The sequence below is a fragment of the Misgurnus anguillicaudatus genome, unplaced genomic scaffold, assembly GCF_027580225.2.
Source record: "Misgurnus anguillicaudatus unplaced genomic scaffold, ASM2758022v2 HiC_scaffold_29, whole genome shotgun sequence".
Taxonomy (NCBI): Eukaryota; Metazoa; Chordata; class Actinopteri; order Cypriniformes; family Cobitidae; genus Misgurnus; species Misgurnus anguillicaudatus.
Window position 1 is genome coordinate 708,107 of NW_027395279.1, and position 23,632 is coordinate 731,738.

General features: G+C 38.7%; 1 protein-coding gene across 6 annotated transcripts in view; it reads right to left on the minus strand.

Moving 5' to 3' along the window:
* LOC129436771 (RNA binding protein fox-1 homolog 3-like) overlaps positions 1–23,632 on the minus strand; it is a 304,205-nt gene that overhangs the window by 11,494 nt on the left and 269,079 nt on the right. For 5 of the 6 annotated variants that reach the window (XM_073865022.1, XM_073865025.1, XM_073865023.1 and 2 more), the window contains 7 exons: positions 23,238–23,375; positions 18,198–18,251; positions 15,412–15,504; positions 14,660–14,720; positions 14,471–14,524; positions 4,236–4,368; positions 3,950–3,989 (listed from right to left, as the gene is read on the minus strand). In XM_073865022.1, the coding sequence (XP_073721123.1) occupies positions 3,950–3,989; positions 4,236–4,368; positions 14,471–14,524; positions 14,660–14,720; positions 15,412–15,504; positions 18,198–18,251; positions 23,238–23,375 (573 nt within the window). The remainder of the gene's footprint in view (positions 1–3,949; positions 3,990–4,235; positions 4,369–14,470; positions 14,525–14,659; positions 14,721–15,411; positions 15,505–18,197; positions 18,252–23,237; positions 23,376–23,632) is intronic. The other variant, XM_073865024.1, reaches the window with a different exon arrangement.

Genomic DNA, 23,632 nt, shown 5'->3' on the forward strand with positions numbered 1-23,632 from the left:
CAAATTTATAAACATTTCGCGTTCTCAGCTCAGGAGGCTAAATGAAGCCAAAACTATTTTTAGGGGTTAACTTTTCATATTTAATTGACTAAGTTTTTGGCAAATCTGAGCTCACAAAAATACAAGCATACAGGCACAAGGAGCAGATTTAAAATTTCCAGCTATTAAAAAAAAAAAACAAGATGAAACTGTACATGTAATGTTGTTTGACAATGCAACATTTAGAAAGATTGCAAATAAAATTGTATTGAATACTGAACGTATTGCTAGTTTACCCATCATCTGTCATACCAGTTTTGGCAATAGAACTAAATGGCACATTTGATGAAGATGTTGGAACGTATGAAATCAGGTTATAGGTGGAGGGGGGAATTGTGAGGTCACATGACCCCTCCCCTTTGTTCCCATGGGGACAGGAAGTGAGGAGGAGCAGCCGTAGTAAACTTCCTGTGGGACTCTGCTGATTGGAGCCCACGCCTGCAGACACGCGGGGTAATAAATCAGACTGTCACCACCTCTGCCCCAATACACAGCACATGCCTCTTATCAGGACACTGTGAACGAGAGCGCACGCTTTACGATCCTAAATATGGTAACAAAACGTACTGTTGAGAAAAGAATTAATGAAGACAAAACGAGACGAGAGAAGATGAGAGCAAATGAGATGAGCTGAGGGAAAGAAAGATGAGAGGATGAGAAAGTGAGATAAAATGAGAAGAGAGTATGAGAGGAGATGAGATAAAGAGTGATGAGAGTATGAAAGTGACATGTTTGTCAAGTATGGGACACATACTTGAAATGTGACCTTGCCATTTAACCCATCCCAATAGTGAACTCACTCACTGCAAGTTATAAGATGAGATAAAATAAGATTAGAGTATAAAAGTAGATGAGATAAAATGAGACGAGATCATGAGGTGGGATAAAATAAAATGAGACGAGAGTATGAAAATAATAATAACTTTATTTTTAAATAGCGTCTTTAAAAGAGCTTTTCAAGACACTTTACATAAAACAAGAAAATAACAGTTGTGTGTGTATAAGATTAAAAGTGCAGACAGATACTCGTGGGCCAGACCATGCAGTGCCTTATATGTACGCATGAGGACTTTAAAATCAACTCGAAACCTGACCGGAAGCCAGTGCATGGACTTAAGAATTGATGTGATATGCTCATTTTGCCTGACTCTGGTCAGGATCCTAGCAGCTGAATTTTGCACACATTGCAGTTTGATAAGTGTGGATTTAGGAACCCCGGCCAGAATTGCATTGCAATAGTCAATGCGGAAAAACAGAAAAGTATTAATAAGCCTTTCAGTCACAGAAAGGGATGACATAGAGCGCAGTCAATATTTATGAGATGAAAAAATGAGTTCTTTACAGTGTACCGAACATGAGGGTCAAAAGACAAACTTAAATTAAAAATTACTCCTAGATTTTTTTATTTGGTTTGTACTTCCAGAACAGAGACATCTACATTTTTAAATAGCAAACCAGCTTTACGAAGCTGATGAGGGGTGCCAATAAGCAAGAGCTCTGTCTTATCACTATTTAATGAGGAGATAAGATGAGACGAGATACTGGAGGTGAGATGAGATCAAATGAGACGAGAGTATGAGAGGAGATAAAAATGAGACGAGAGAATGAGAAGATAAAAATAAGATGAGAGTATAAGTGTAGATAAGATACAATGCGACAAGACAACGAGATGAGATAAAATGAGATGAGAGCATGAAAGTAGACGAGATAAAATGAGACAAGAAAATAAGGTGAGATAAAATGAGATAAGAGTATGAGAGTAGATGGGATAAAATAAGATGAGAGTATGATAGGAGATGAGAGAAATTGAGTCGAGCGTATAAAGGTAGATGAGATAAAATGAGACAAGAGTATAAAAGTATAAGAGTAGATGAAATAAAATGAGACAAGACAATGAGGTGAGATGAGATAAAATGAGACTAAGGAATAAAAGTAGATGAGACACAATGAGACAAGAAAATGAGGTGAGATAAAATGAGACGAGAATATGAGAGTAGATGAGATAAAATGAAACGAGAGTACAAAAGTAGATGAGATAAAATGAGACGAGAATATGAGAGTAGATGAGATAAAATGAGACAAGAGTATAAGAGTAGATGAGATAAAATGAAACGAGAGTACAAAAGTAGATGAGATAAAATGAGACGAGAGAATGAAAGTAGATGAAATAAAATGAGACAAGACAATGAGGAGAGATGAGATAAAATGAGACAAAAGTATGAAAGAACATGAGATAAAATGAGACAATACAATAAGGTGAGATGAGCTAAAATGAGACTAAGGAATAAAAGTAGATTAGATACAACGAGACAAGAAAATGAGGTGAGATAAAATGAGACAAAAGTATGAAAATAGATGGGATAAAATGAGACAATACAATTAGGTGAGATGAGCTAAAATGAGACTTAGGAATAAAAGTAGATGAGATACAACGAGACAAGAAAATGAGGTGAGATAAAATGAGACAAGAGTATAAGAGTAGATGAGATACAATGAAACAAGAGTACGAAAGTAGATGAGATAAAATGAGACGAGAGTATGAAAGTAGATGAAATAAAATGAGACAAGACAATGAGGAGAGATGAGATAAAATGAGACAAAAGTATGAAAGTAGATGAGATAAAATGAGACAAGAAAATGAGGTGAGATAAAATGAGACGAGAGTATGAGAGTAGATGAGATAAAATGAGACAAGAGTAAAAGAGTAGATGAGATACAATGGAACGAGAGTATGAAAGTAGATGAGATTAAATGAGACGAGAGTATGAAAGTAAATAAAATATAATGAGACAAGACAATAAGGTGAGAAGAGAGCAAATGAGACTAGAGGATAAAAGTAGATGAGATACAATGAGACAAGAAAATTAGGTGAGATAAAATGAGATGAGAGTATGAGAATATATGAGATAAAATGAGACAAGAGTAGATGGCATAAAATGAGACGAGAGAATAAGAGTAGATGAGATAAAATGAGATGAGAGGACATAAGATAAAATAAGAGTATGAGACGAGATAAGACAAGAGTATGAGAGAAGATATGACAAAATAAGACAGCATGAGCAGAGAGGAGATAAAATGAGATAAGAGAAATATCTTGTCTTTCAGGTGACTCAGGTTCAGTGTGTGGCCATTATCAGGTCTTCACACTGCAGTCTCTGGTGGGAGTTGAATGTGTTTGTGTGTGTTTTGGTGTATTGTGGGAGATGATAAATCCTGCTATCTGAACCTGCTTCGTCTTATCGTGATTCACTGGTGGCCAGAGAAACACACAACAGATCTGAGATTATACAGGAGGTTCACATTCACCTGCCTGATGGATACAGTGAGAAACTGTGTCAAATAAACACCTGCCACAAATTTCCCTCAAACACTTAAGTGAGATGCTGAACTTCTAAAAGAACAGTCCTTCAAAACGACAACTCTGTCATCATTTACTCAACACACCCCTCGTGTTGGCCTTTCTTCTGTTCGATGAACACAGCAGGTAATGTGTGTTTTATGCTACAAAAGAGACATTAAAGCCCCCCAACAGCCATTCACATGACTTATGTGCTGTATACCAAACCTTCATAACCCATTTGTGTGAGGATCTTCTGCATTTGTGTTCCTCAGAGAACATCATACAGGTTTACAACCACGCAAGAGTGAGTAAACGATGACAGAAAGTTCACATTTGTTTTTATTTATGTGTGAAGTGTGTGCTGAGTAACACTGCATATGTGAAAAAAACACCCTTGACTGTATCATATCTGGCTTGTTTAGTCATTTTCTTTCTTTGTAAGTGTAAGGATAGTGAAACAGTTTGTGGTAAATGGATGGAATCAGGAATATTTTGTTATCAAGATTTTTTTGACACAACACGTGTGCTTAATCAAAGCCAAAACAAAGAATGAAACACAAAGTGACTCACATAGATCTCAGCGCCGTAGAATCCGTCCTGATACAGAACTCTGTGTGACAGAAACAGATAAGACAATAAATGCATCAGATTAACAGCCCTCACAGAGCAGAATTTAGTCATGTAACCACAAGGAATAAATCACTTTGATTCAGAATTCAAAGTTAATTTAAATTCAACATGATCAGAGATTATATGCATGCAAGAGATCAGGTCCAAATCCACGTTTTTGTCATGCTGAGATGCCTTCATCTGGTTAGTTTGTTATATTGTTTGCTTTAGTAAGCAGAGGACTCACGCTCCATAGGCCGGGATAGGCGGAGGAGGCGGGGCCGTACGGAAGGGGTTATAAACGGCTCGACCTCTTCCTCTCAGATGAGCACCTCTGTAGGTCACTGTCGCCCCTGCTGTGGGGTACGGGAAACCCGTCACTGCCAAGACAGAAACACAAAGAAATTTAGGAGGATGCTTAACACAAGATTCATATTTCAATGGATCCTACAACAAATAAATAGAACTGAATGCTTGGTTTTGTTCATCTGCATATCTTTACAGATATCTGTACAGTAACTGATAATGAACAGTGTATGGTGCCTTAGCCAAAAAACATTAATCAAACCTGTGGGATTAAAACTACAGATAAATATGACCGAGGTCTGTTCTGCTAGTCTTCCTGTGAGAGAGTGAATAATCTTCACACATCTTCAATACTTAATGTGCAGAGCAACAATGAGAGATACACTCATCGAGAAAGATCGGACTGGATCTGATATCAGTCATTTATCATTATTTACTTCATCTCATATAATTTCAAACCACTGTCAGTTTCTTCCTTGGGGCACAAAAGATAAAATGATGATATGACATCAGACCATTAGTAATATCCTAAATGGTGCTGAATGGTTTAATGTCCTGGCTTTTTGTCCTGGCAGCTTGGCCACAAATTTGCCATAATGTCATTTTATAGAAAAAAGAAACCTGGCCTTATTCTCTGCACCTTGGCAGAAAGAATATGGGTTTGAAATGACATGACAGAATCACAACAGAATGATCATTTTGTATGAGCTATTAGAAAAATCCTCATCTGTGTGTCAATGGCAGCTGTCCATGGTGCTGAAACTCAGGCAGCTGTCCATGGTGCTGAAACATGGTGCCCTCTATTACTCTCTATCTTTCTCTCTGTGTATAAGTCTCTCAATTTTTCAATGTCAATTTAAAGAATCTTTATTGGCATGATTGTGTCACTTATAATATTGCCAACGCATTGTACATAGAACAAGAAACATACAGTAACACAACAATAACCAACATTAAGGTGGAATTAAGCTAAGGTGCAGGGTGATGGATGAAGTACTATTGCAAATAAAGTCAAATGAAATAGAATCGGATGATATTTACAATATAAAATAGACTTGAAATATAAACATTTGAAGTATACAAATTTACAATTAACGGAGGCAGAATAGAAGTACTATACAAGATCAGGACTGTAGATTATTTCTGAGGGTGTGTAACTGATAAATGAATATAGCAGCAGCTGATGAGTCTTCTCTTTCTCTCTCTTTCTCTCTCTCTCTCTCTCTCTCTCTCTCTCTCTCTCTCTCTCTCTCTCTCTCTCTCCTAAGCTTAAATGTTGTCTGTTTTCTTTAAGTCGTCTAAAATGATATTCCGTGTGAAGAGATGTGTCAATAGCAGCATAAATACAGATCATCAAAATAAGACAGGAGTGAGTAAAACAGGAGGCTATCTGCGGTCATTACCTCACACTCATCACTACAGGCTCATGGGATAGTTTGGGTTACAAACAACAAAGAAGAACGAGGAACTCGGCGCCACAAAGACTTCTATTAGCCCACATATACACACATACAACTCATAACACACTCATACAAATGACCTCACAAACACACAACTCAAAACTCACCCAAACAAATGACCTCATAAACACACAACTCAAAACACACCCAAATAAATTACCTCACGTACAGTACACACAACTCATAACACTCCCCATACAAATGACCTCACAAACACACAACTCATAACACAACTCATACAAATGACCTCACAAACACACAACTCAAAACACACCCATACAAATGACCTCACACATACTAAGTCATTAACACGACACCAAACTATTGCAGAATGTTTACACTGCTACGTAGTCAGGGTCAGATTATCCAATGGGCATTATGGGCACGTGCACTTGGGGCTCATGTGCACTTGGGGCCCAAGCGATGGGAAGAAAATTACATTTGAAAAATCTAAATAATGATATAATTGTTCAAGATGTGTGACCTGTCCCCCTATGCAGGTCCCTGCTTACAACAAAAATATCTACATGTATTGACATTGTCCTACAGGTTGTGATCATAGGCTGCAATGTGTAAGTGTAACTCGTGTAAATGTAAAGGTGTTTTTAATAAAAATAACCACATCTTATATAATTTGGGGGGCCTACAAGACATTGTGCCCAGGGGCCTCCGAATTCTTAATACGGGCCTGTACGTAGGTTTCAAGTAAAGCATACAGACACAATAATAATTCGTTATATAGCGCTTTTTCTGCAGACCTCAAAGCACTTTACATATGAATGGGGGAATCTCCTCAACCACCACCAATGTGCAGCATCCACCTGGATGATGCGACGGCAGCCATATTGCGCCAGAATGCCCACCACACACCAGCTTATTAGTGGAGAGGAGACCGAGAGATATAGCCAATTAGTATGAGGGATGATTAGTAGGCCAATGGGCAAGTTTGGCCAGGATGCCGAGGCACACCCCTACTCTTTTTCGAATGACATCCTGGGAATTTTAAGGACCACAGAGAGTCAGGACCTCGGTTTAACGTCTCATCCGAAAGATGCTTTTTGACAGTATATTGTCCCCATCACTGTACTGGGGTGTTAGGACCCACACAGACCACAGGGTGAGCACCCCCTGACAAAAATGACCAAATACCTCCATGAAGATATATTTAAAGTCTTAAGGGTCGCACACCGGACTTCTGTATTATTCCCCCTCTGCTGTAGCTCTCAAATCACGTTGATACATAGACATTTTCAAACTGAACGGTTTTAATGTAAACAAAATCAGTGATCTCATGCATCTAGTAACTGAAAAGCAACACATTATGTTGTATATTACCAGTCTTGTGAAGTCAACAGTGCAAGCAGGGTTTGTGAATGATAAAAAATGGGCATCTTAGGCCGAACCGTCTCTTTATTCCTCAGCTGTGAGAAACAGGTTTGTGGCTGCAGGCTGGACTGTAGGACGGAGGCAAACTGCTGAACATATGTTGATGTTTAGTCCTGATAAACTGTTAGGCAGAGTCTGGAAAACTCAACAGCTGGTGTTGGGAGAGACCCTCCATCCCCACCGATATAGAGTGGACGTGTGTGTGCTGTCGAGTGTGCGTTATTTAAAGACTTTGACTCCGAACACATTTAAGTGTAATGGGCAGAACTCTGATATGGACCGTGAACTTCTCCCAGATGAAATGATAGCAGCTTGCCTCATCAGAATGAAGAGGGTTCATATAACACACGGCTATCAAACCGGAGAAAGCCCTCGTGAGTGTGTCTCAATGGACAATTACACAAACAACCTGCACCGTATTTCATTTTCATCCATCCACACCATCTGATAACTCATTCTGTACGGTTCTTCCTCCAGAACATAACCAGAACCGCATATTAATCTAATTCGAACCATTTAAGCATCACTGTATTATTATAATCTATATGTAGTCTGATGTTATCTGCAAGGTTCTGGTGAACGAGTTTGTCGGCGTCACACGCTCGCATACGGCTCTCTCGAGCTCGTTTCATTTTCCTTATGAAAGACTTTTACAGTCATTGAGACTTGAGGGCAAATCAGAATGGACTCATTTGGCAAAACAGAGCGCCGAGAATATGAACTAAAGCCAATTACAGCACTGAATCCTTCATTTGTTCGACTGAAGAATTTTACAGAGTAAAATCCGTGACTGCTGATCAAATTGAGCCTAGAGCTAACTAGCAGCGCTAATGATACGACCACCATCTGACTCCAATAAATTAACACCCAGGTTATGATGTGTTCACTGGCGTGTGTTTTTATCGCTGAAAGGAATCAACATGGCATCTAGTTTAGGTAATAGCATGTTTGCGTGAGCGGTTTTATTGGACGCGTGGACTGCTAACACAACAGAGTCTCAGGTTAAGCTTGGTGATGTGGAAAATGACTGACATCAGCATTGAGCCTCCGAGCGTGATGTTTAACCCCAGTTCGCCCCGGGCGACAATCAACCTGTACTACATGTGCTCCTTTGGGCTATCAGCATTCATCATTTATCTTATTTTGGTAAAAAAGGCAAATCAAATGAAAACAAGATATCCTGTTTGCTTATAACACAAGAATTAAATGACAAAATGTAGACATTTAATCAATCAGAATGGTCTTCTCTACAATGATGTTTACTAAGGAAAGAATCACAACTACTCAAAATCCTCTGACCTTAAATATTAGATTTAACATTTATTTATATTTATGCATCAGCAGACACTTTAATCCAGTGCAACTTAAAGGTCATTGAATATGAATAGATTATGTGACCTTTGAGCTGCTAACTCAATGCTTTATGAATTGAACAACAGTAAACGCTGTCCTTCACTCGTCCTTCACCCCTGCAGAAGTTAATGATGCCTTAAATTACAGTTTGTTGATGAAAAATTTGCTGCTTTTTCTGTATGACTGCACTTTCACATGGAGGATGATATAACAGAAAAGCATAAATCCACCTAGCAATACATGTACGCATTTGGCAGACTCTTTTAGCTGAAACGACTTACAAGATGTACATTTTCCAGCATGTATTCCCTGGGATTGAAGCCACAATCTTTTGTGTTTCTAAAGCAATACTCTACCATTAAGTGACAGGAACAGCAGCTAGCAACACCTTAACATCCATAGAGTAATGGCCTGGCAACTACTAAGAACAGCCTAGTAAACACTTAGCAACTGCACAACACCTTAACAAACCATAGAGCAATGCCCCTGGCAACTACTAAGAACAGCCTAGTAAACACTTAGCAACTGCACAACACCTTAACAAACCATAGAGCAATGCCCTGGCAACAACTCACTACACCCGAATTACCCCCTAGCAACAATCACAAAGAAATGGGCCGACAACCACCCAAAACACCTTGATAACTACCTAGCAACACCTTAACAACCATAAAAATTGTGCAATCACCAAAATACCTTAGTAACCATCTAGCACTTGCACAAAACCTAACAAACATAGAGCAATGCCCTGGTAACCACCAAAAATATCCTACTTACCACCTACAAATCACACAATACCTTAACATCCATAGAGTAATGATCTGGCAACCACTGAGAACAGCCTAGTAACCACTTAGCAACTGCACAACACCTTAACAAACCATAGAGCAATAACCTGGCAACAACTCAGTACACCCAGGTTACCACCTAGCAACTTCACAACATCTTATGAACCACAAAGAAATGCTCCGACAACCACCCAAAACACCTTGGTAACCACCTAGCAACAGCACAACACCATAGCAACCCTAAAAATGCTCAAGCAACCACCCAAAATACCTTGGTAATCACCTAGCAACTGCACAATACCTAACAAACATAGAGCAATGCCCTGGTAACCACCAAAAATATCCTATTAACCACTTTCAATCACACAATACCTTAACATCCATAGAGTAATGGTCTGGCAACCACTAAGAACAGCCTAGCAACCGCATAGCAATTGCACAACACCTTAACAAACCATAGAGCAATGCCCTGGCAACAACTCAGTACACCCGGGTTACCACCTAGCAACTTCACAACATCTTATGAACCACAAAGAAATGGTCCGGCAACCACCCAAAACACCTTGGTAACCACCTAGCAACAGCACAACACCTTAACAACCATAAAAATGCTCAAGCAACCACCCAAAATACCTTAGTAACCATCTAGCAACTGCACAATACCTTAACATCCATAGAGTAATGGCCTGGCAATCACCAAGAACAGCCTAGTAACCACCTAGCAACCGCACAACACCTTAACAACCATAAACAAACATGGAGCAATCAAAGCAAAGAATGCAAAAGAAGTGCTGCACAAGGTGTGAATTCCTCATCTCAGTGCTCTTTAGATGTAAGGGGTAATTTACTTAAAGGGATACTTCACCGATTTAGCATTCAGCTTTGTATCTGTAGAAACCCGGCAGTATTACTGAATGACCATGTTTCCCTCCATCATTTCGCCCTGAGAGGAGAGATATCTGCATTTTGGTTCTGCAAAAAAGTCCTCCGATGATGCAAAAATCGTCATATTACATCATCGGAGGACTTTTTTGCAGAACCAAAATGCAGATATCTCTCCTCTCAGGGGGTAATGATGGAGGGAAACATGGTCATTCAGTAATACTGCCGGGTTTCTACAGATACAAAGCTGAATGCTAAATCGGTAAAGTATCCCTTTAAAGAAAGAATTTCCAAGGCACTCGAATGATGTAGAAAAAAGTAAAAAAGCCTTCATTTCATCATGACTTAATCTTTTATAAACAGGTGACAAATACAGCTACTTGTTGTGGCTTACAAGCCTTCGTCAGAGAGAGAGTAACAAACCTAATCTCAACTTCATTTTGAGCAGCAATTAATTAGTCATTTAACAATCACCTGGTCATGCTGTGCAAGACAGCCTGAAGGCATACCGTAGAGTTATACCCTGCCAACCATCCAAAACACCCCAGTAACCACCTAGCAACCGCACAACAACTTTACCACCACAGAAAATGCCCTGGCAACCACCTGGAACAACCGAGTAACCATCTAGCAAATGCAGAACACCTTAACAACCATAAAGTAATACTTCAACAACCACCCAATATAACTTAGTAACCATCTAGTAAACGCACAACACCTTAACAACCACAAGGAAATGTCCTGGCAACCACTTGGATCACCCTAACCATCTGGCAAACGCACAACACCTTAACAACCATAGAGCAATGCCCTGGCAACCACCCAAAAAACCCTACTAACCATCTAGAAATCACACAACAACTTAACAAACCCAGGAAATGGCCTGGCAACCACCCAAAACACCCTGGTATCCAATTAGCAACCTCACAACACCTTAAAGGAATATTCCATTTTCTTAAAAGAAAAATCCAGATAATTTACTCACCACCATGTCATCCAAAATGTTGATGTCTTTCTTTGTTCAGTCGAGAAGAAATTATGTTTTTTGAGAAAAACATTGCAGGATTTTTCTCATTTTAATGGACTTTAATAGACACCAACACTTAACACTTAACTCAATACTTAACAGTTTTTTTCATCAGAGTTTCAAAGGACTATAAACAATCCCAAACGAGGCATAAGGGTCTTATCTAGCGAAACGATTGTCATTTTTGACAAGAAAAATAACAAATATACACTTTTAAAGCACAACTTTACAACTTTAACAACCTGGTGGGGTGACACAGTGGCTTAGTGGGTAGCACTGTTGCCTTATGATGCATTCACACCAGCCGCTGGAAAGGCGGCAGGCGTGATTTCAATGTTAAGTAAATATGAAGACGCGTTGACGTGCATCTGGAGGTCTTGTGGCGCGAATGAGGTGTTTAGCGTGGCGCGGTAAATGCGATTCCATCTCATTCCCGCGTCTAGTTTGTACGAATGGTGCGGAACTTTAGCGGAAAAACGTGGCGAGTTAACCAATCAGGAGCTTGCTCTAGCAGTGACGTGATTACATCAAGGGAGCGTAGTCGCAGAAGCCCCTTCCATGACGCGAATTTATGCGTGAATGTCTCGATCACTAGAATTTCACACGAGTAAAGCGAGTAAACTCAAAATGTCCAAGTGGCAAACTAGACGCGGTATACGCGAATATGACGCCTTAAACGCAGCTGGTTCAAGCCCCGGCTAGGTCAGGTGGCCTTTCTGTGTGGAGTTTGCATGTTCTCCCTGTGTCAGCGTGGGTTTACATAGGGTACTCCGAGTTCCTCCCACAGGCCAAAATCATGCAAGTTAGCCAAATTGGAGATGCCAACTGTCCCTCCCCCAACCTGTGTCTGGAATAACGTGTCTGAATCAATTTGTGCATGTATTAACCAGTTCTCGCCATAAATGTAGCCATAGACGCTGGGAATAAAGAAAGAAAGAAATGCCCTGGCAACCACTTGGAACACCTAACCATCTAGCAAACACCCAACACCATAACAACCATAGAGCAATGCCCTGGCAATTACCCCAAACACCCTGGTAACCTCACAACACCTTAATAACCATAGCCAGCAGCCATATCACCCTGTAGCCCAAGACAGCTTGCCCACTGAAGCTAAGTAGGGTTGAGCCTGGGCAGTACTTGGGTGGGAGACCTCTTGGGAAAACCAGGTTGCTGTTAGTGAGACCAGCAGGCGGTGCTCACCCTGTGGTCCGTGTGGGTCCTGATGGGGACACTATATTGTCAAAAAAGCACGGTCCTTCGGATGAGACGTTAAACCAAGGTCCTCAAGGGGGTCGCACACTGGACACGCAGCTCAGCGCCGCGCAGCGTGGCGTCTAGGACAACTCGGAGGTATCGTACACCGGAAGTGCACATTAAATAGTGCAAGCTTAGTCAGATAGCGTCTACTTCAAAATGCAAAATATACATTAGCACCCAATGCTAATCATTAATGATTTGGGACAAATATGATGTTATTTAATGTTAAATTATATGAGTGGCGCTCTGTTGCGCGACAGGGATTTGAGCAACTTGCTGGGCACCGTGGACAGGCGCCACCTGTCGGCGCCGCTGTGCATATACTCACAAAAAACAATGTGTTTGATTTTTTTAGAACGGCGCTGCTTGGCACTGAGCTGTGCATCCGGTGTGCAACCCTCTTGACTCTATGTGGTCATTAAAAATCCAAGGATGTCCTTAGAAAAAGAGTAGGGGTGTGCCCTGGCATCCTGGCCAAACTTGCCCATTGGCCTAATAATCATCCCCATATATGGGTGATTCTCACGAAACCATTGAAACACCACGGCACTAATGATTTTAGCTATAAAATGTGTAATATAGTAACATTAAAAAGCATCAGAATTAACACAATACTGTGTTCTACCTTGCACAATGTGTGATTTCAACATAAGAATTTATAATTGGAAATTTTATCTCATTTTCTGCTGAAATTCTCATTACCGCAATGTGTCCGGCTGTGTTTGAACATGCGTTATGTTGTAATTTAATCAAATTAACACAAAAATATTAAGAAAAAAAATAAATGATGTTTTGCTAAACTACTTTAGATGACAGAAAAAATATTTACTGAATGTATAATAATAATGAAGAAAAATTAGGAAAATGTTGTGTCCATGCCTGATGTTCTCATCCTCCGCAACACTTTTTGAGAACAGTTTAAGCACACATACAGAATTTTAATAAAGTTTGATTTTGAGTGACCAAGCACATGGACCAGTTACTTCAAGATGGCTACCAGGTAAGATAATTTTTTACAGTTAATATATTGTCTTGTCAGAATGCTTACACGACATTTTGATTATCATTACCGCAACAGATGCTTATTAAATGTTAATTTAATTAATAGAAGCATAATACTTTGATTTTAAATGCATGTGCAGAATCTCCAAATTATGTTCTTTCAGGTTTGTCATGTCATTTTGAAAATATGTCAGTGTTGATGTTTTCTGACTGTTGCGGTAATGAGATTTTTTTAGGACTAATTTTTTAAATTATGTTACAAAAAGTGTTAAATGATAGGTAAAAGTTTTTAAATTAATGTTCCCATTTACTCCAGACTTTGTTTTTCAATGTCTGGTGGGAAAAAAAGTAAATCTAAGCAATTTTTACATTTTCATGCTTGACATTTTTAAAACCAAGTTTTCGTGAGAATCACCCATATACTAATTGGCTATATCACTCTATCTCCTCTCCACTAATAAGCTGGTGTGTGGTGGGCGTTCTGGTGCAATATGGCTGCCGTCGCATCATCCAGGTGGATGCTGCACATTGGTGGTGGTTGAGAAGATCCCGTTTCAAATGTAAAGTGCTTTGAGTGCTACAGAAAAGCGCTATATAAATGTAATGTATTATTATTATTAATATTATAATAGAGAAATGCCCTGACAACCACCCAAAACACCCTTTTAACCACTTAGCAACCGCAGTTGTGTTTACAAGAACCACTTACTGTTTCTTCAGAAAATGAAACTATACTTAAAAACAGCTCATTCAAAATGATTTATGATTATTAACAAACTACTCAAAAACAATCTCATTAACATCTACTCAAGATATTCAGAAACTTCCTGGTGTTGCTGTTACTCGTTTACATGCAAAGAAGTCACAACAGGAAAATCATAGAGGTCACTTACACATAAAATCACCGCCTGCATATTTGTAAATGTCTGAGGTGAAAGATGGTCATTAAAAAATAATGATTTGGTAAGCAGGTTACAGCATCTGTCAAAAACTTCACTTTCCAATCAGTGTTTCTCACCTGCGTAGAGCTCAGGTGCATAAACGGCTCCAACAACTGGATTCAGTTTCCAACCTAAAGAGAGACAGACCGATAAAAACATCCAGCAAACACTTCTGCTTAACAGATCCCACTGGGGTTAAAATAACATCTGTCAGCGATGGTCAAGAGTAAACCGCCAGGACTGTTAGTCTTGTTTGAGGAGCTTACTGTTTGTGTACGAGTTTACTGCTTTCTTATTTGTCATCACTCTGGCTGTGGCGTTGTTCACCTGGGAGAAAGAGAGACAGAGAGATTTAAAAATACATCAAAACCACAAGAGTAAAAGTACCCGCTCATGCACAACATGCATATATGTCAGCATATCTCACACCTTTTACTGTAATGACCCACAATGCATCTTTTCAAAGCTCTCTCAACCGAATCTAACCACACACACACAATACATTACAGAGTATGCTGCAATATTATGAAATTTCTCTAGAAGATGAGATATTATATAATAAAAATGATGATATATACTGTGCAAGCAATAAGAGATAGAAATATACCCAATATATGATCTGATTGATTCATACTGCTTGTGCATCATCCAATGAGAGATGACGATGACGAATATTCAAAAGATTCAGTCCAGCTTTAATATTTTCCTCAGATTATAAATAAAGTTAAAGAAATATTCTGGGTTATTTTCATAAATAATCTCATTATTAATCTCACATCAAATAATTTATTTCTTGAAGCATACCCATTTTGGAGTGGTTTCCATCATGTTTTCATGCGACAAGCCATACATAAACTATCTTAAATTGCATTTAACCCAGAATATTTCTTACATACATAAACACACATGCATGGACAAGAAGCGTGCAGATGCTCTCGGGAGAAATCTCAGGATGAGGACAGGAAATGAGGTCAGCGGGCAGGAATGAGGGAAGGAGAGAAGGGAAAAAGGAAAGCACCTCGATTTTACGTCCTTCTACGATTGTACCGTTTAGTTTCTCCCGCGCGCGATCTGCATCTGTGCTCGTTTCAAACGTTACAAAGCCAAAGCCCTGATGATGCACGGAGTGAAGCAAGGGGATAAAGAGAGAGAGAGAGAGAGAAACAACATTGAAAGGGTTTGGAGAGCGTTAGGAGCACACGACATGAAGAAAGATGAGGAATTAGGATGAAAGAGTTTGCATGTAAAACAAGCATTTCTTTACCAAACTAACACTTTAATTTGATAAGTTAAGTGTGAATGGATGAGTTGCAGAGGAGAGAGAAAGAGAGAGGAATGATTTGAGAGAGAAAAAAATGAGGGCAAAATTAATCCTTTAGACATTTCACACGACTGCATTTCTCAGCCCTCTGTGTTTTATCATGCAATAATTAGCTTACACAGAGGGGTAAAACAGACCCCATTTTTCAACAAGGACAAACATATTGAATGCAAATTGCTGCTTCGTAGAAAATAGATTGTTTATTAATGGGCCGGTCGGTTCATTATACAGCGATGCTGGTGGTCGGGACAGCAAGGCATCATGGGTAATGGGCTTTGTAGGACACACAACGAGCAGATCGGGCTGTTCTCTTCATCATATCGAGCTGTGGGGGGAAAACATCATTGTGTTGTGTTGTATTGTGTGCTTTACAATTGGCCCCGAACACAAGTACGGGTACAGTGTTGGATAATGATCACGACACACAGTAATGTGATCGGTTCAAACTTCATTATTTCTGTGTACTGGGATTTAATTACATCAGAGGAACAAGTGAAAAGAATTTAAAGGGAAAATAATGAATCGTATTTACACCCTAATGTCATTTTAAACCGTTATGATTTTCTCTTTGTTAGAACAACAAAATACAAAAAAGGTCCCAATATTCAAATTTAGAGCATCAGAAAGTTAAATGACATCATTTGTATTTTTGGGTGTATTATCGCTTTAAATAGGCTAAAGAATAAATAAGATTACAGCTGCACTGATATTACATTTTTTTTACAGATACCGATAGCCGATTATTTAGACTGATATCTGTCGATATCAATAGTTTTATAGTGAATTAAATGTTTTTAGCGGACAATAGTAAAAAAAAAAAAAACGCTTTTATTGGCCAATAGTAAAAAAAACCCTGCTTTTATCGGCCGATAAAAAAAACTTTTATCGGCCGATAGTAAAAACATGCTTTTATCGGCCAATAGTTAAAAAATCACTTTTATCGGCCAATAGTTAAAAAAATTGCTTTTATCAGCCAATAGAAAAAAAGCTTTTATCGGCTGATAGTTAAAAAAAATATTTTATCCGATAGTAAAAAATTGCTTTTATCGTCCGATAGTAAAAAAATCACTTTTATTGGCCAATAGTAAAAAAAACATATTTTATCGGCTGATAGTAAAAAAAATGCTTTTATTGGCCAATAGTAAAAAAAAGCTTTTATCGGCCAATAGTAAAAAAAACAGCTTTTATCGGCTGATAGTTAAAAAATGCTTTTATTGGCCAATAGTAAAAAAATCACTTTTATTGGCTAATAGTTGTTAAAAAATTGCTTTTATCAGCCAATAGTAAAAAAGCTTTTATCGGCCGATAGTTAAAAAAATGCTTTTATCCGATAGTAAAAAATTGCTTTTATCATCCGATAGTAAAAAATTGCTTTTATCATCCGATAGTAAAAAATTCACTTTTATCATCCGATAGTAAAAAATTCACTTTTATTGGTCAATAGTAAAAAAAACATATTTTTTCGGCTGATAGTAAAAAAATGCTTTTATTGGCCAATAGTAAAAACGCTTTTATCGGCCAATAGTAAAAAAACAGCTTTTATCGGCAAATAATAAAAAAATTGCTTTTATCAGACAAAAGTAAAAAAGCTTTTATCGTCCGATAGTAAAAAAAAAACGCTTTTATCGGCCAATAGTAAAAAACGCTTTTATTGACCGATAGTTTAAAAAATGCTTTTATCCGATAGTAAAAAATTGCTTTTATCATCCAATAGTAAAAAATTCACTTTTATTGGCCAATAGTAAAAAAAAATATTTTATCGGCTGATAAAAAAAATGCTTTTATCCGCCAATAGTAAAAAAAAATGCTTTTATCGGCAAATAGTAAAAAAAATTGCTTTTATCAGCCAATAGTAAAAAAGCTTTTATCGTCCGATAGTAAAAAAACGCTTTTATCGTCAATAGTTTTTTTATTCGCTTTTATCAGACAATAGTTTAAAAAATTGCTTTTATCATCCAATAGTAAAATAAGCTTTTATTGGTCGATAGTTTAAAAAATGCTTTTATCTGATTGTAAAAAAAAAATGCTTTTATCGGCCGATAGTAAAAAATTGCTTTTATTGGCCAATAGTAAAAAAAGCTTTTATTGGCCGATAGTTAAAAAAATGCTTTTATCTGATAGTAAAAAACCCCGCTTTTATAGGCTGATAGTAAAAAAAAATCTTATTTATCGAATGATAGTACAAAAAATACTTTTATTGTCCCATACAGATTATTGCACGCTATATCGGTGCATCTCTACATAAGATAAGTCAAGATTTATTACTACATCAGGTCCAGATAAAGAGACCGGCAGTGACCTCTGGTACGGCAAGATCGCCATACTTATACGCACTTTCATGTCTGTTTTGTTCTTTGACTTTTTCGTCTTTAATCTGACTCGAGGAAGATCAAACCAGCGCCTCTGAGCCAATAAAGGAGTTCAGCAGAGACAGAAAGATCATGACAACCACACAAACAGAGAGAAGAAAGAGTCATTCAAACCTTTGATCCCCTTTCATTAAAGATAATCTCCACGTCTAAGATCTTCCCAAATTGCTGCAGAAAAGAAGAGAGAGAAAGAGAGAGAGAAAGAGAGAGAGAGAAGAAAGATGAAGGAGATCGAGATAAATTGATTAGAAGTCTCTACTGCGTCCATGAGAAAGTTGAGCTTGAATCCTGAGATGAAATAACAACATTATAGCACATAGATGAAAATTACATAACACACAGAATACACATGGCAGACTTCCTAAAATAACATTTAAAGACTTTAGATTATGTAAAACTTTCGTAATTTTGTTATTGCATATAGCATCATAGTGAATGCAGGTCTCTGGCGTGAGGTCTGTGGTTGGAGGTCTCTGACATGAGTCTCAGCAGACAATTTAAATACCTTCACATTAATTTCACTATTTACGCTTATGACAAGCTTTTGTTTAGCTCTCTCCCTCTTTTCTCTCTCTCTATCTCTGTTGTGTGCTATCATTCCTGAGGGGGGAACATTCAGCAATCTTCGATTGAGCTTGCGTGCTGTTCAGATCGTTAGAAAACGCAGGGATGAGGGACGAGCCCAAGCTCATCTAATGAGCTCAAAGCGAGAGAGGCTTTTAATTGCTGTCTGCGATGGCCATATTATTTCATTAAAAGAAATTTACGCTGTCAGGCGTGCTTCATTGCCATCATTCGAAAAAAAAATGCCAGAGTTCTGCGCTGGATAACGAGAGATAGTTTGATGCTAAAATTTCGTCAGTACAACAGAATGACCACAAAAAAAAGAGAAAAGACAACAAATCAGCTTTACAGATTCAACACTGGTGAACTTTACATGAGGGATCGACTTTGACAGAAGGCCAAAAAAGAGCTGCCAAAGAGCCGAAGAGGAACATGTGAGATATCAATACACAGTCGTATAACAACATAGACGGATCTCACATGAATTCATATTCATTCGTATTTTACGAATGTGTACAATGTGAGTACTACATAAATGTATGAAAAAAACACTCCTAACATCACGGGGCAAAAGCTTATCATAAAACAACATGAATATGGTCGTATGAAAGTATACGAATGAGCTACGTCGTAATATATGTACGAATTGCCATGCAATAGCGTTGAAGAAAAATAATTACTTTCATGTTTTTATTTCTCCTAGACAGGAATGACACCTAATAGAAAGCAAACTGAAACTTAACACATGATGTACTGCACATATGTGTTGAGTAACTAGACAATATTTGTGACTATACAATTAATCCTAAAAGTCTTATTTTAGAAATGATCTCAAACTGTGCTCAAAAAGTCTCGCTATGAACTCAAAATAAAAATAAATGGCACAAGTACATAATAAAATACATTTACAAACACTCGTCTCCTGTGTGAGACTCTATTGGGTCTCATGAGCTATAAAAGCCTTGTTCACGTGATTGTTTAATACATAATATTATTGCTCATCCAATCAGCATCAGCGTGAAACTGTGGGCTGAAATCTATCAATTTCCTCGAATGAATGCACATTTTGCGGAGGGTTCAAACACACCCACACAAACACATTAACTCCCTGGCGAGAGCGCCATGTGTGTGATGGGCTTTTCCCTGGCCAGCGTGTGGCAGATGCTAATTGTTTTAACCAGGCGTAATGGACCATTGATGGAGATTAATTCTTTTGAGGGGAAATTTATGTATGTTGCGATGTTTCCTCCGAGCATGCTCTGTCGGATGTATACATGCAATGCATTGTGGGGAATGATTTGTCCTAGTTTAGCATTAAACGGTTTAGTACCTGGTCACATTAGAACGATTAATGCATGTACAGCACTGTGCAAAAGTCTTAGGCTACTATGAAACCACTCGATTTGTTGTTGTGCAATGGTATGATAAGCATTTATAAAGTGTATTTTTATCAGAATACAACCAAAAAACACCAGATATTTGTATGCAAGATAAAAAAACTAAAAGTGTCCTTAAAGAGTTTAGGTTTAGTGACAAAAGAGGTCAACACTAAATACAGACTTTTACCTGAAAGGGGACATATAATTTTTGACATGTTTAAAAAAATATACATAACATTTTCCATGTTTAAGTGCTATAACTGGGTCACCAGTGTTTCTATGAACCTAGAAAATATGAAAAAGATCACCCCAGTAACTTAGTTTTGGTAAACATAGGTCATTAAAATTTGGCTCCCCTTGTGATTTAATAATACCACCCTTAATCCAACCATGGTACTGCCATTTAGTGCAAAGAAAGATAGATAGATATAGATAGATGGATAGATGGATAGATGGATAGATGGATAGATGGATAGATGGATAGATGGATAGATGGATAGATGGATAGATAGATAGATAGATAGATAGAGGGGGAGAGGGAGACAGAAAGAGAAAATATTTCACAGCACAATTTAGTTTTAATTTGAGTGTCGCCATTATGGTGATCAGTGTTTGCATAATTTCATCAACTCTTTTGCATTTAAAATATTTTGTATGCAATATTTTTGCTCAGACCTGCAAAGTGGCAATTTGAACATGCTATAATAAATTATCTATATGGTATTATTGTCTGAAAATTGTGGGATTCTTTTTACAATTCATCTACATATTGTACATAAAAGAGTGAGAAATAAATATGGGATAATCATTAAAACGGCTAGAATTGGCTTAAGACTTTTGCGCAGTACTGTGTATTATATTACATTACACTACATGTATGCATTTGTCAGATGCTTTAATCCAAAGCGACTTACAAAGATAAGTAGAAATACATAAGGCAGAGGCCTTGAAAATAAAATATGTTCAGATATTATTAACAGATAAGTGCAACGGGGGATTCACAGAAACAGCATGTACAGGCAATTGAATAAATATGATCGAGGTGGTCGAGATAAACCAGTCTGAACCAGCACGGAAATACACGCTGGTCTTGCAATTCGGCTGATTAATGACCAGCTAGAAACTCTTTAAATCCAGGCACTCTCAGCACAAAGTATCCTGGCAAAAACCTCATGCAGGCATTCACGTGAATTTGCATCTGCAAATCAAAGCGCTATTGAGAAGAGCCCAGACCGAGAGAGAGAGCCGTGTATCTACTGATGTCTTCTGATTGGAGAGTTTGCTCTTCCCAGCGATTCACTGAAGTGTAACCGCTCAGATGGGTTGGGATCGAAGCACATTCCCTAATTCCATCTCTTGAAAGTGAGAACGCCGCAGGTGGAATGCTAACACAGTGGGAAAGCCGGAGATGAAGGTAAGACACCCTTTGAGCAGAAGAAAAGTCCCCGAAGCTGCCACAGACCCATGGGTTTTACTTCGTTTCCTACCTCACATTTCCATATGGACATCCTCTGTAATAACCCACTCGACTCCACGCCACCGTGGATAATGAGCCCCTCACTCCGATCTCATTAGCGACTCACAGACTCCACACTTTAGCCATGCGACGCTAACCTGACAGCCCACTCATTTTGCTTTGACTCTCTGTTAGCCAAGCAGCTAATTAGCAACACTGCTAAGGAAACCTTCGGCCCCGCTCGCCGCAGGCTAAATCTCCTTTAGCCGTGAGGCTAATCAAAGGCGCCAAGCTTTGTTTAGCACAGGAGTGAGTCATTAGCGGTGGGCTTTCTTCAATCTGCGCAGGCAGATGGAGTGATTACAGGATGAGGCGGCGGGATTACGTGAGCCGTGAAGGCTACGGTATGGCCATATTGCCTTTGTTTACTTTCCGTCCAACTTTTGAAACACACACAAAGCCCTGTAGAGCTTCGGAGCAATTACAGCCAAGCGCGATCAGTTTGGCGCTAATACTAAACATAAGCCCTCGGAGAGCGAAACGGGGTCGGATTATCTTCCTCGGAGGTGCCAACTTGCTTAATAGTGATTAAACAAACATCCCCAGCCATCCATATCGCGCGTGTACGTGCATGGCCGTTCCCCGGAAAAGCCCCCTGAGTTTGCATCGTATATCTCCGGACCACCTATACACAACGCCTGCGAGCTACTGTAATTACTGTGTTGATTTGGCTTACGCGGGCCTGGCAGCCTCGGAGAACAATAATCCAGCTATCAGAGTGCATGATGGGTAAAGAGAGAGAGGCCACGGAGCACGCCGTACGTGATTTATACGGCTGCGCTGCAGTCTGTGCTGTAATTAACAAAATCTTTGTGAGAGAGCCAGTGGCCGACACCAGCCAAACTAATGAGGGCGGTTTAAAACCACGAGCTGCTGACGGCCCATTTACATGATTGAAATGATTTACGGAAAATCGCAGGAAAACTGCGAACCCCATGCGCACCTGACTTGGTGAATCTGTCTTCTGTATCCTACAGCTTTGTTTGGAGAAAGGTAATTTGGTCAATTTGGAGATTCTGTGTCTTTGCTAAATGTTTACTGTGCTCGCATTATCATGTTTCAAATAATCCTGGCAGTCATTACCTTCATATTTAGCTAAATTATATATATATATAGTTGTAGTTGGTTTTATAGAGCCAGTCGATACTGATCGTATTATCTCAGTGATTTCTAAATTAATTGTGATACATGGTAAATGTGACCCTGGACCACAAAACCAGTCATAAGCCACACGGGTATATTTGTGGCAATAGCCCACAATACACTGTATGGGTCACAATTATCGATTTTTCTTTTTTCATGAATATATTTAGTAAATTTCCTGCCGTAAATATAATTTAATTTTTTTTTATTGCATCCTCAGATTCCAGATTTTGGCCAAATATTGTCCCATCCTTACAAACCATACATCAATGGAAAGCTTATTTACTTAGCATTTAGATGATGTATAAATCTGAATGTGAAAAATTTTGACTGGTTTTGGGGTCACAAATAACTTTGTGTTTTCTACAAAGTGGAATAAATGTTACTTGCAAGTCGGACGTCTCATGTGAGAAGTCCCTTACGGAAATTACAATGGTTTTCCCAAAGTTAAAACCAAACAAACAAACATAACCATGTTTTTTCCAATAAAACATTCAGACAAATGACCACGTTTGACACGTTTAATGTCCATCAGGACATCACAGGACTCACCCCGAACATCTGCCGTAAATCCGGATCCCGGAAGCGGAAGGGAATGTTGGAGACGTGCAATCTCTTGGGTTGCTGTTTTTCTGTGGAGTCTGAGAGCATCAGCTGTTGGGAAACTACAGTTTGCGTCACGTCGTCTGTCTGTCCAGAGAAAGAGAGAAACAGAGACGTCCGTTCATCAGCTCGTAGCTGCAGGTCAGACTCACGATGAATGAAAAATAAAGGATAGTAACTAATCCTACTTATCACTGAAGATCATAACTCACTCCAGCGCTAAACTGACGCTGACTTATGATGACCTACCTGAGGTCATACATCTACAATATCATTATTAATCTCTACCTGTTAGTGTCTCAAACACACACACATATGCGCGCACACACAACACACACGCACAC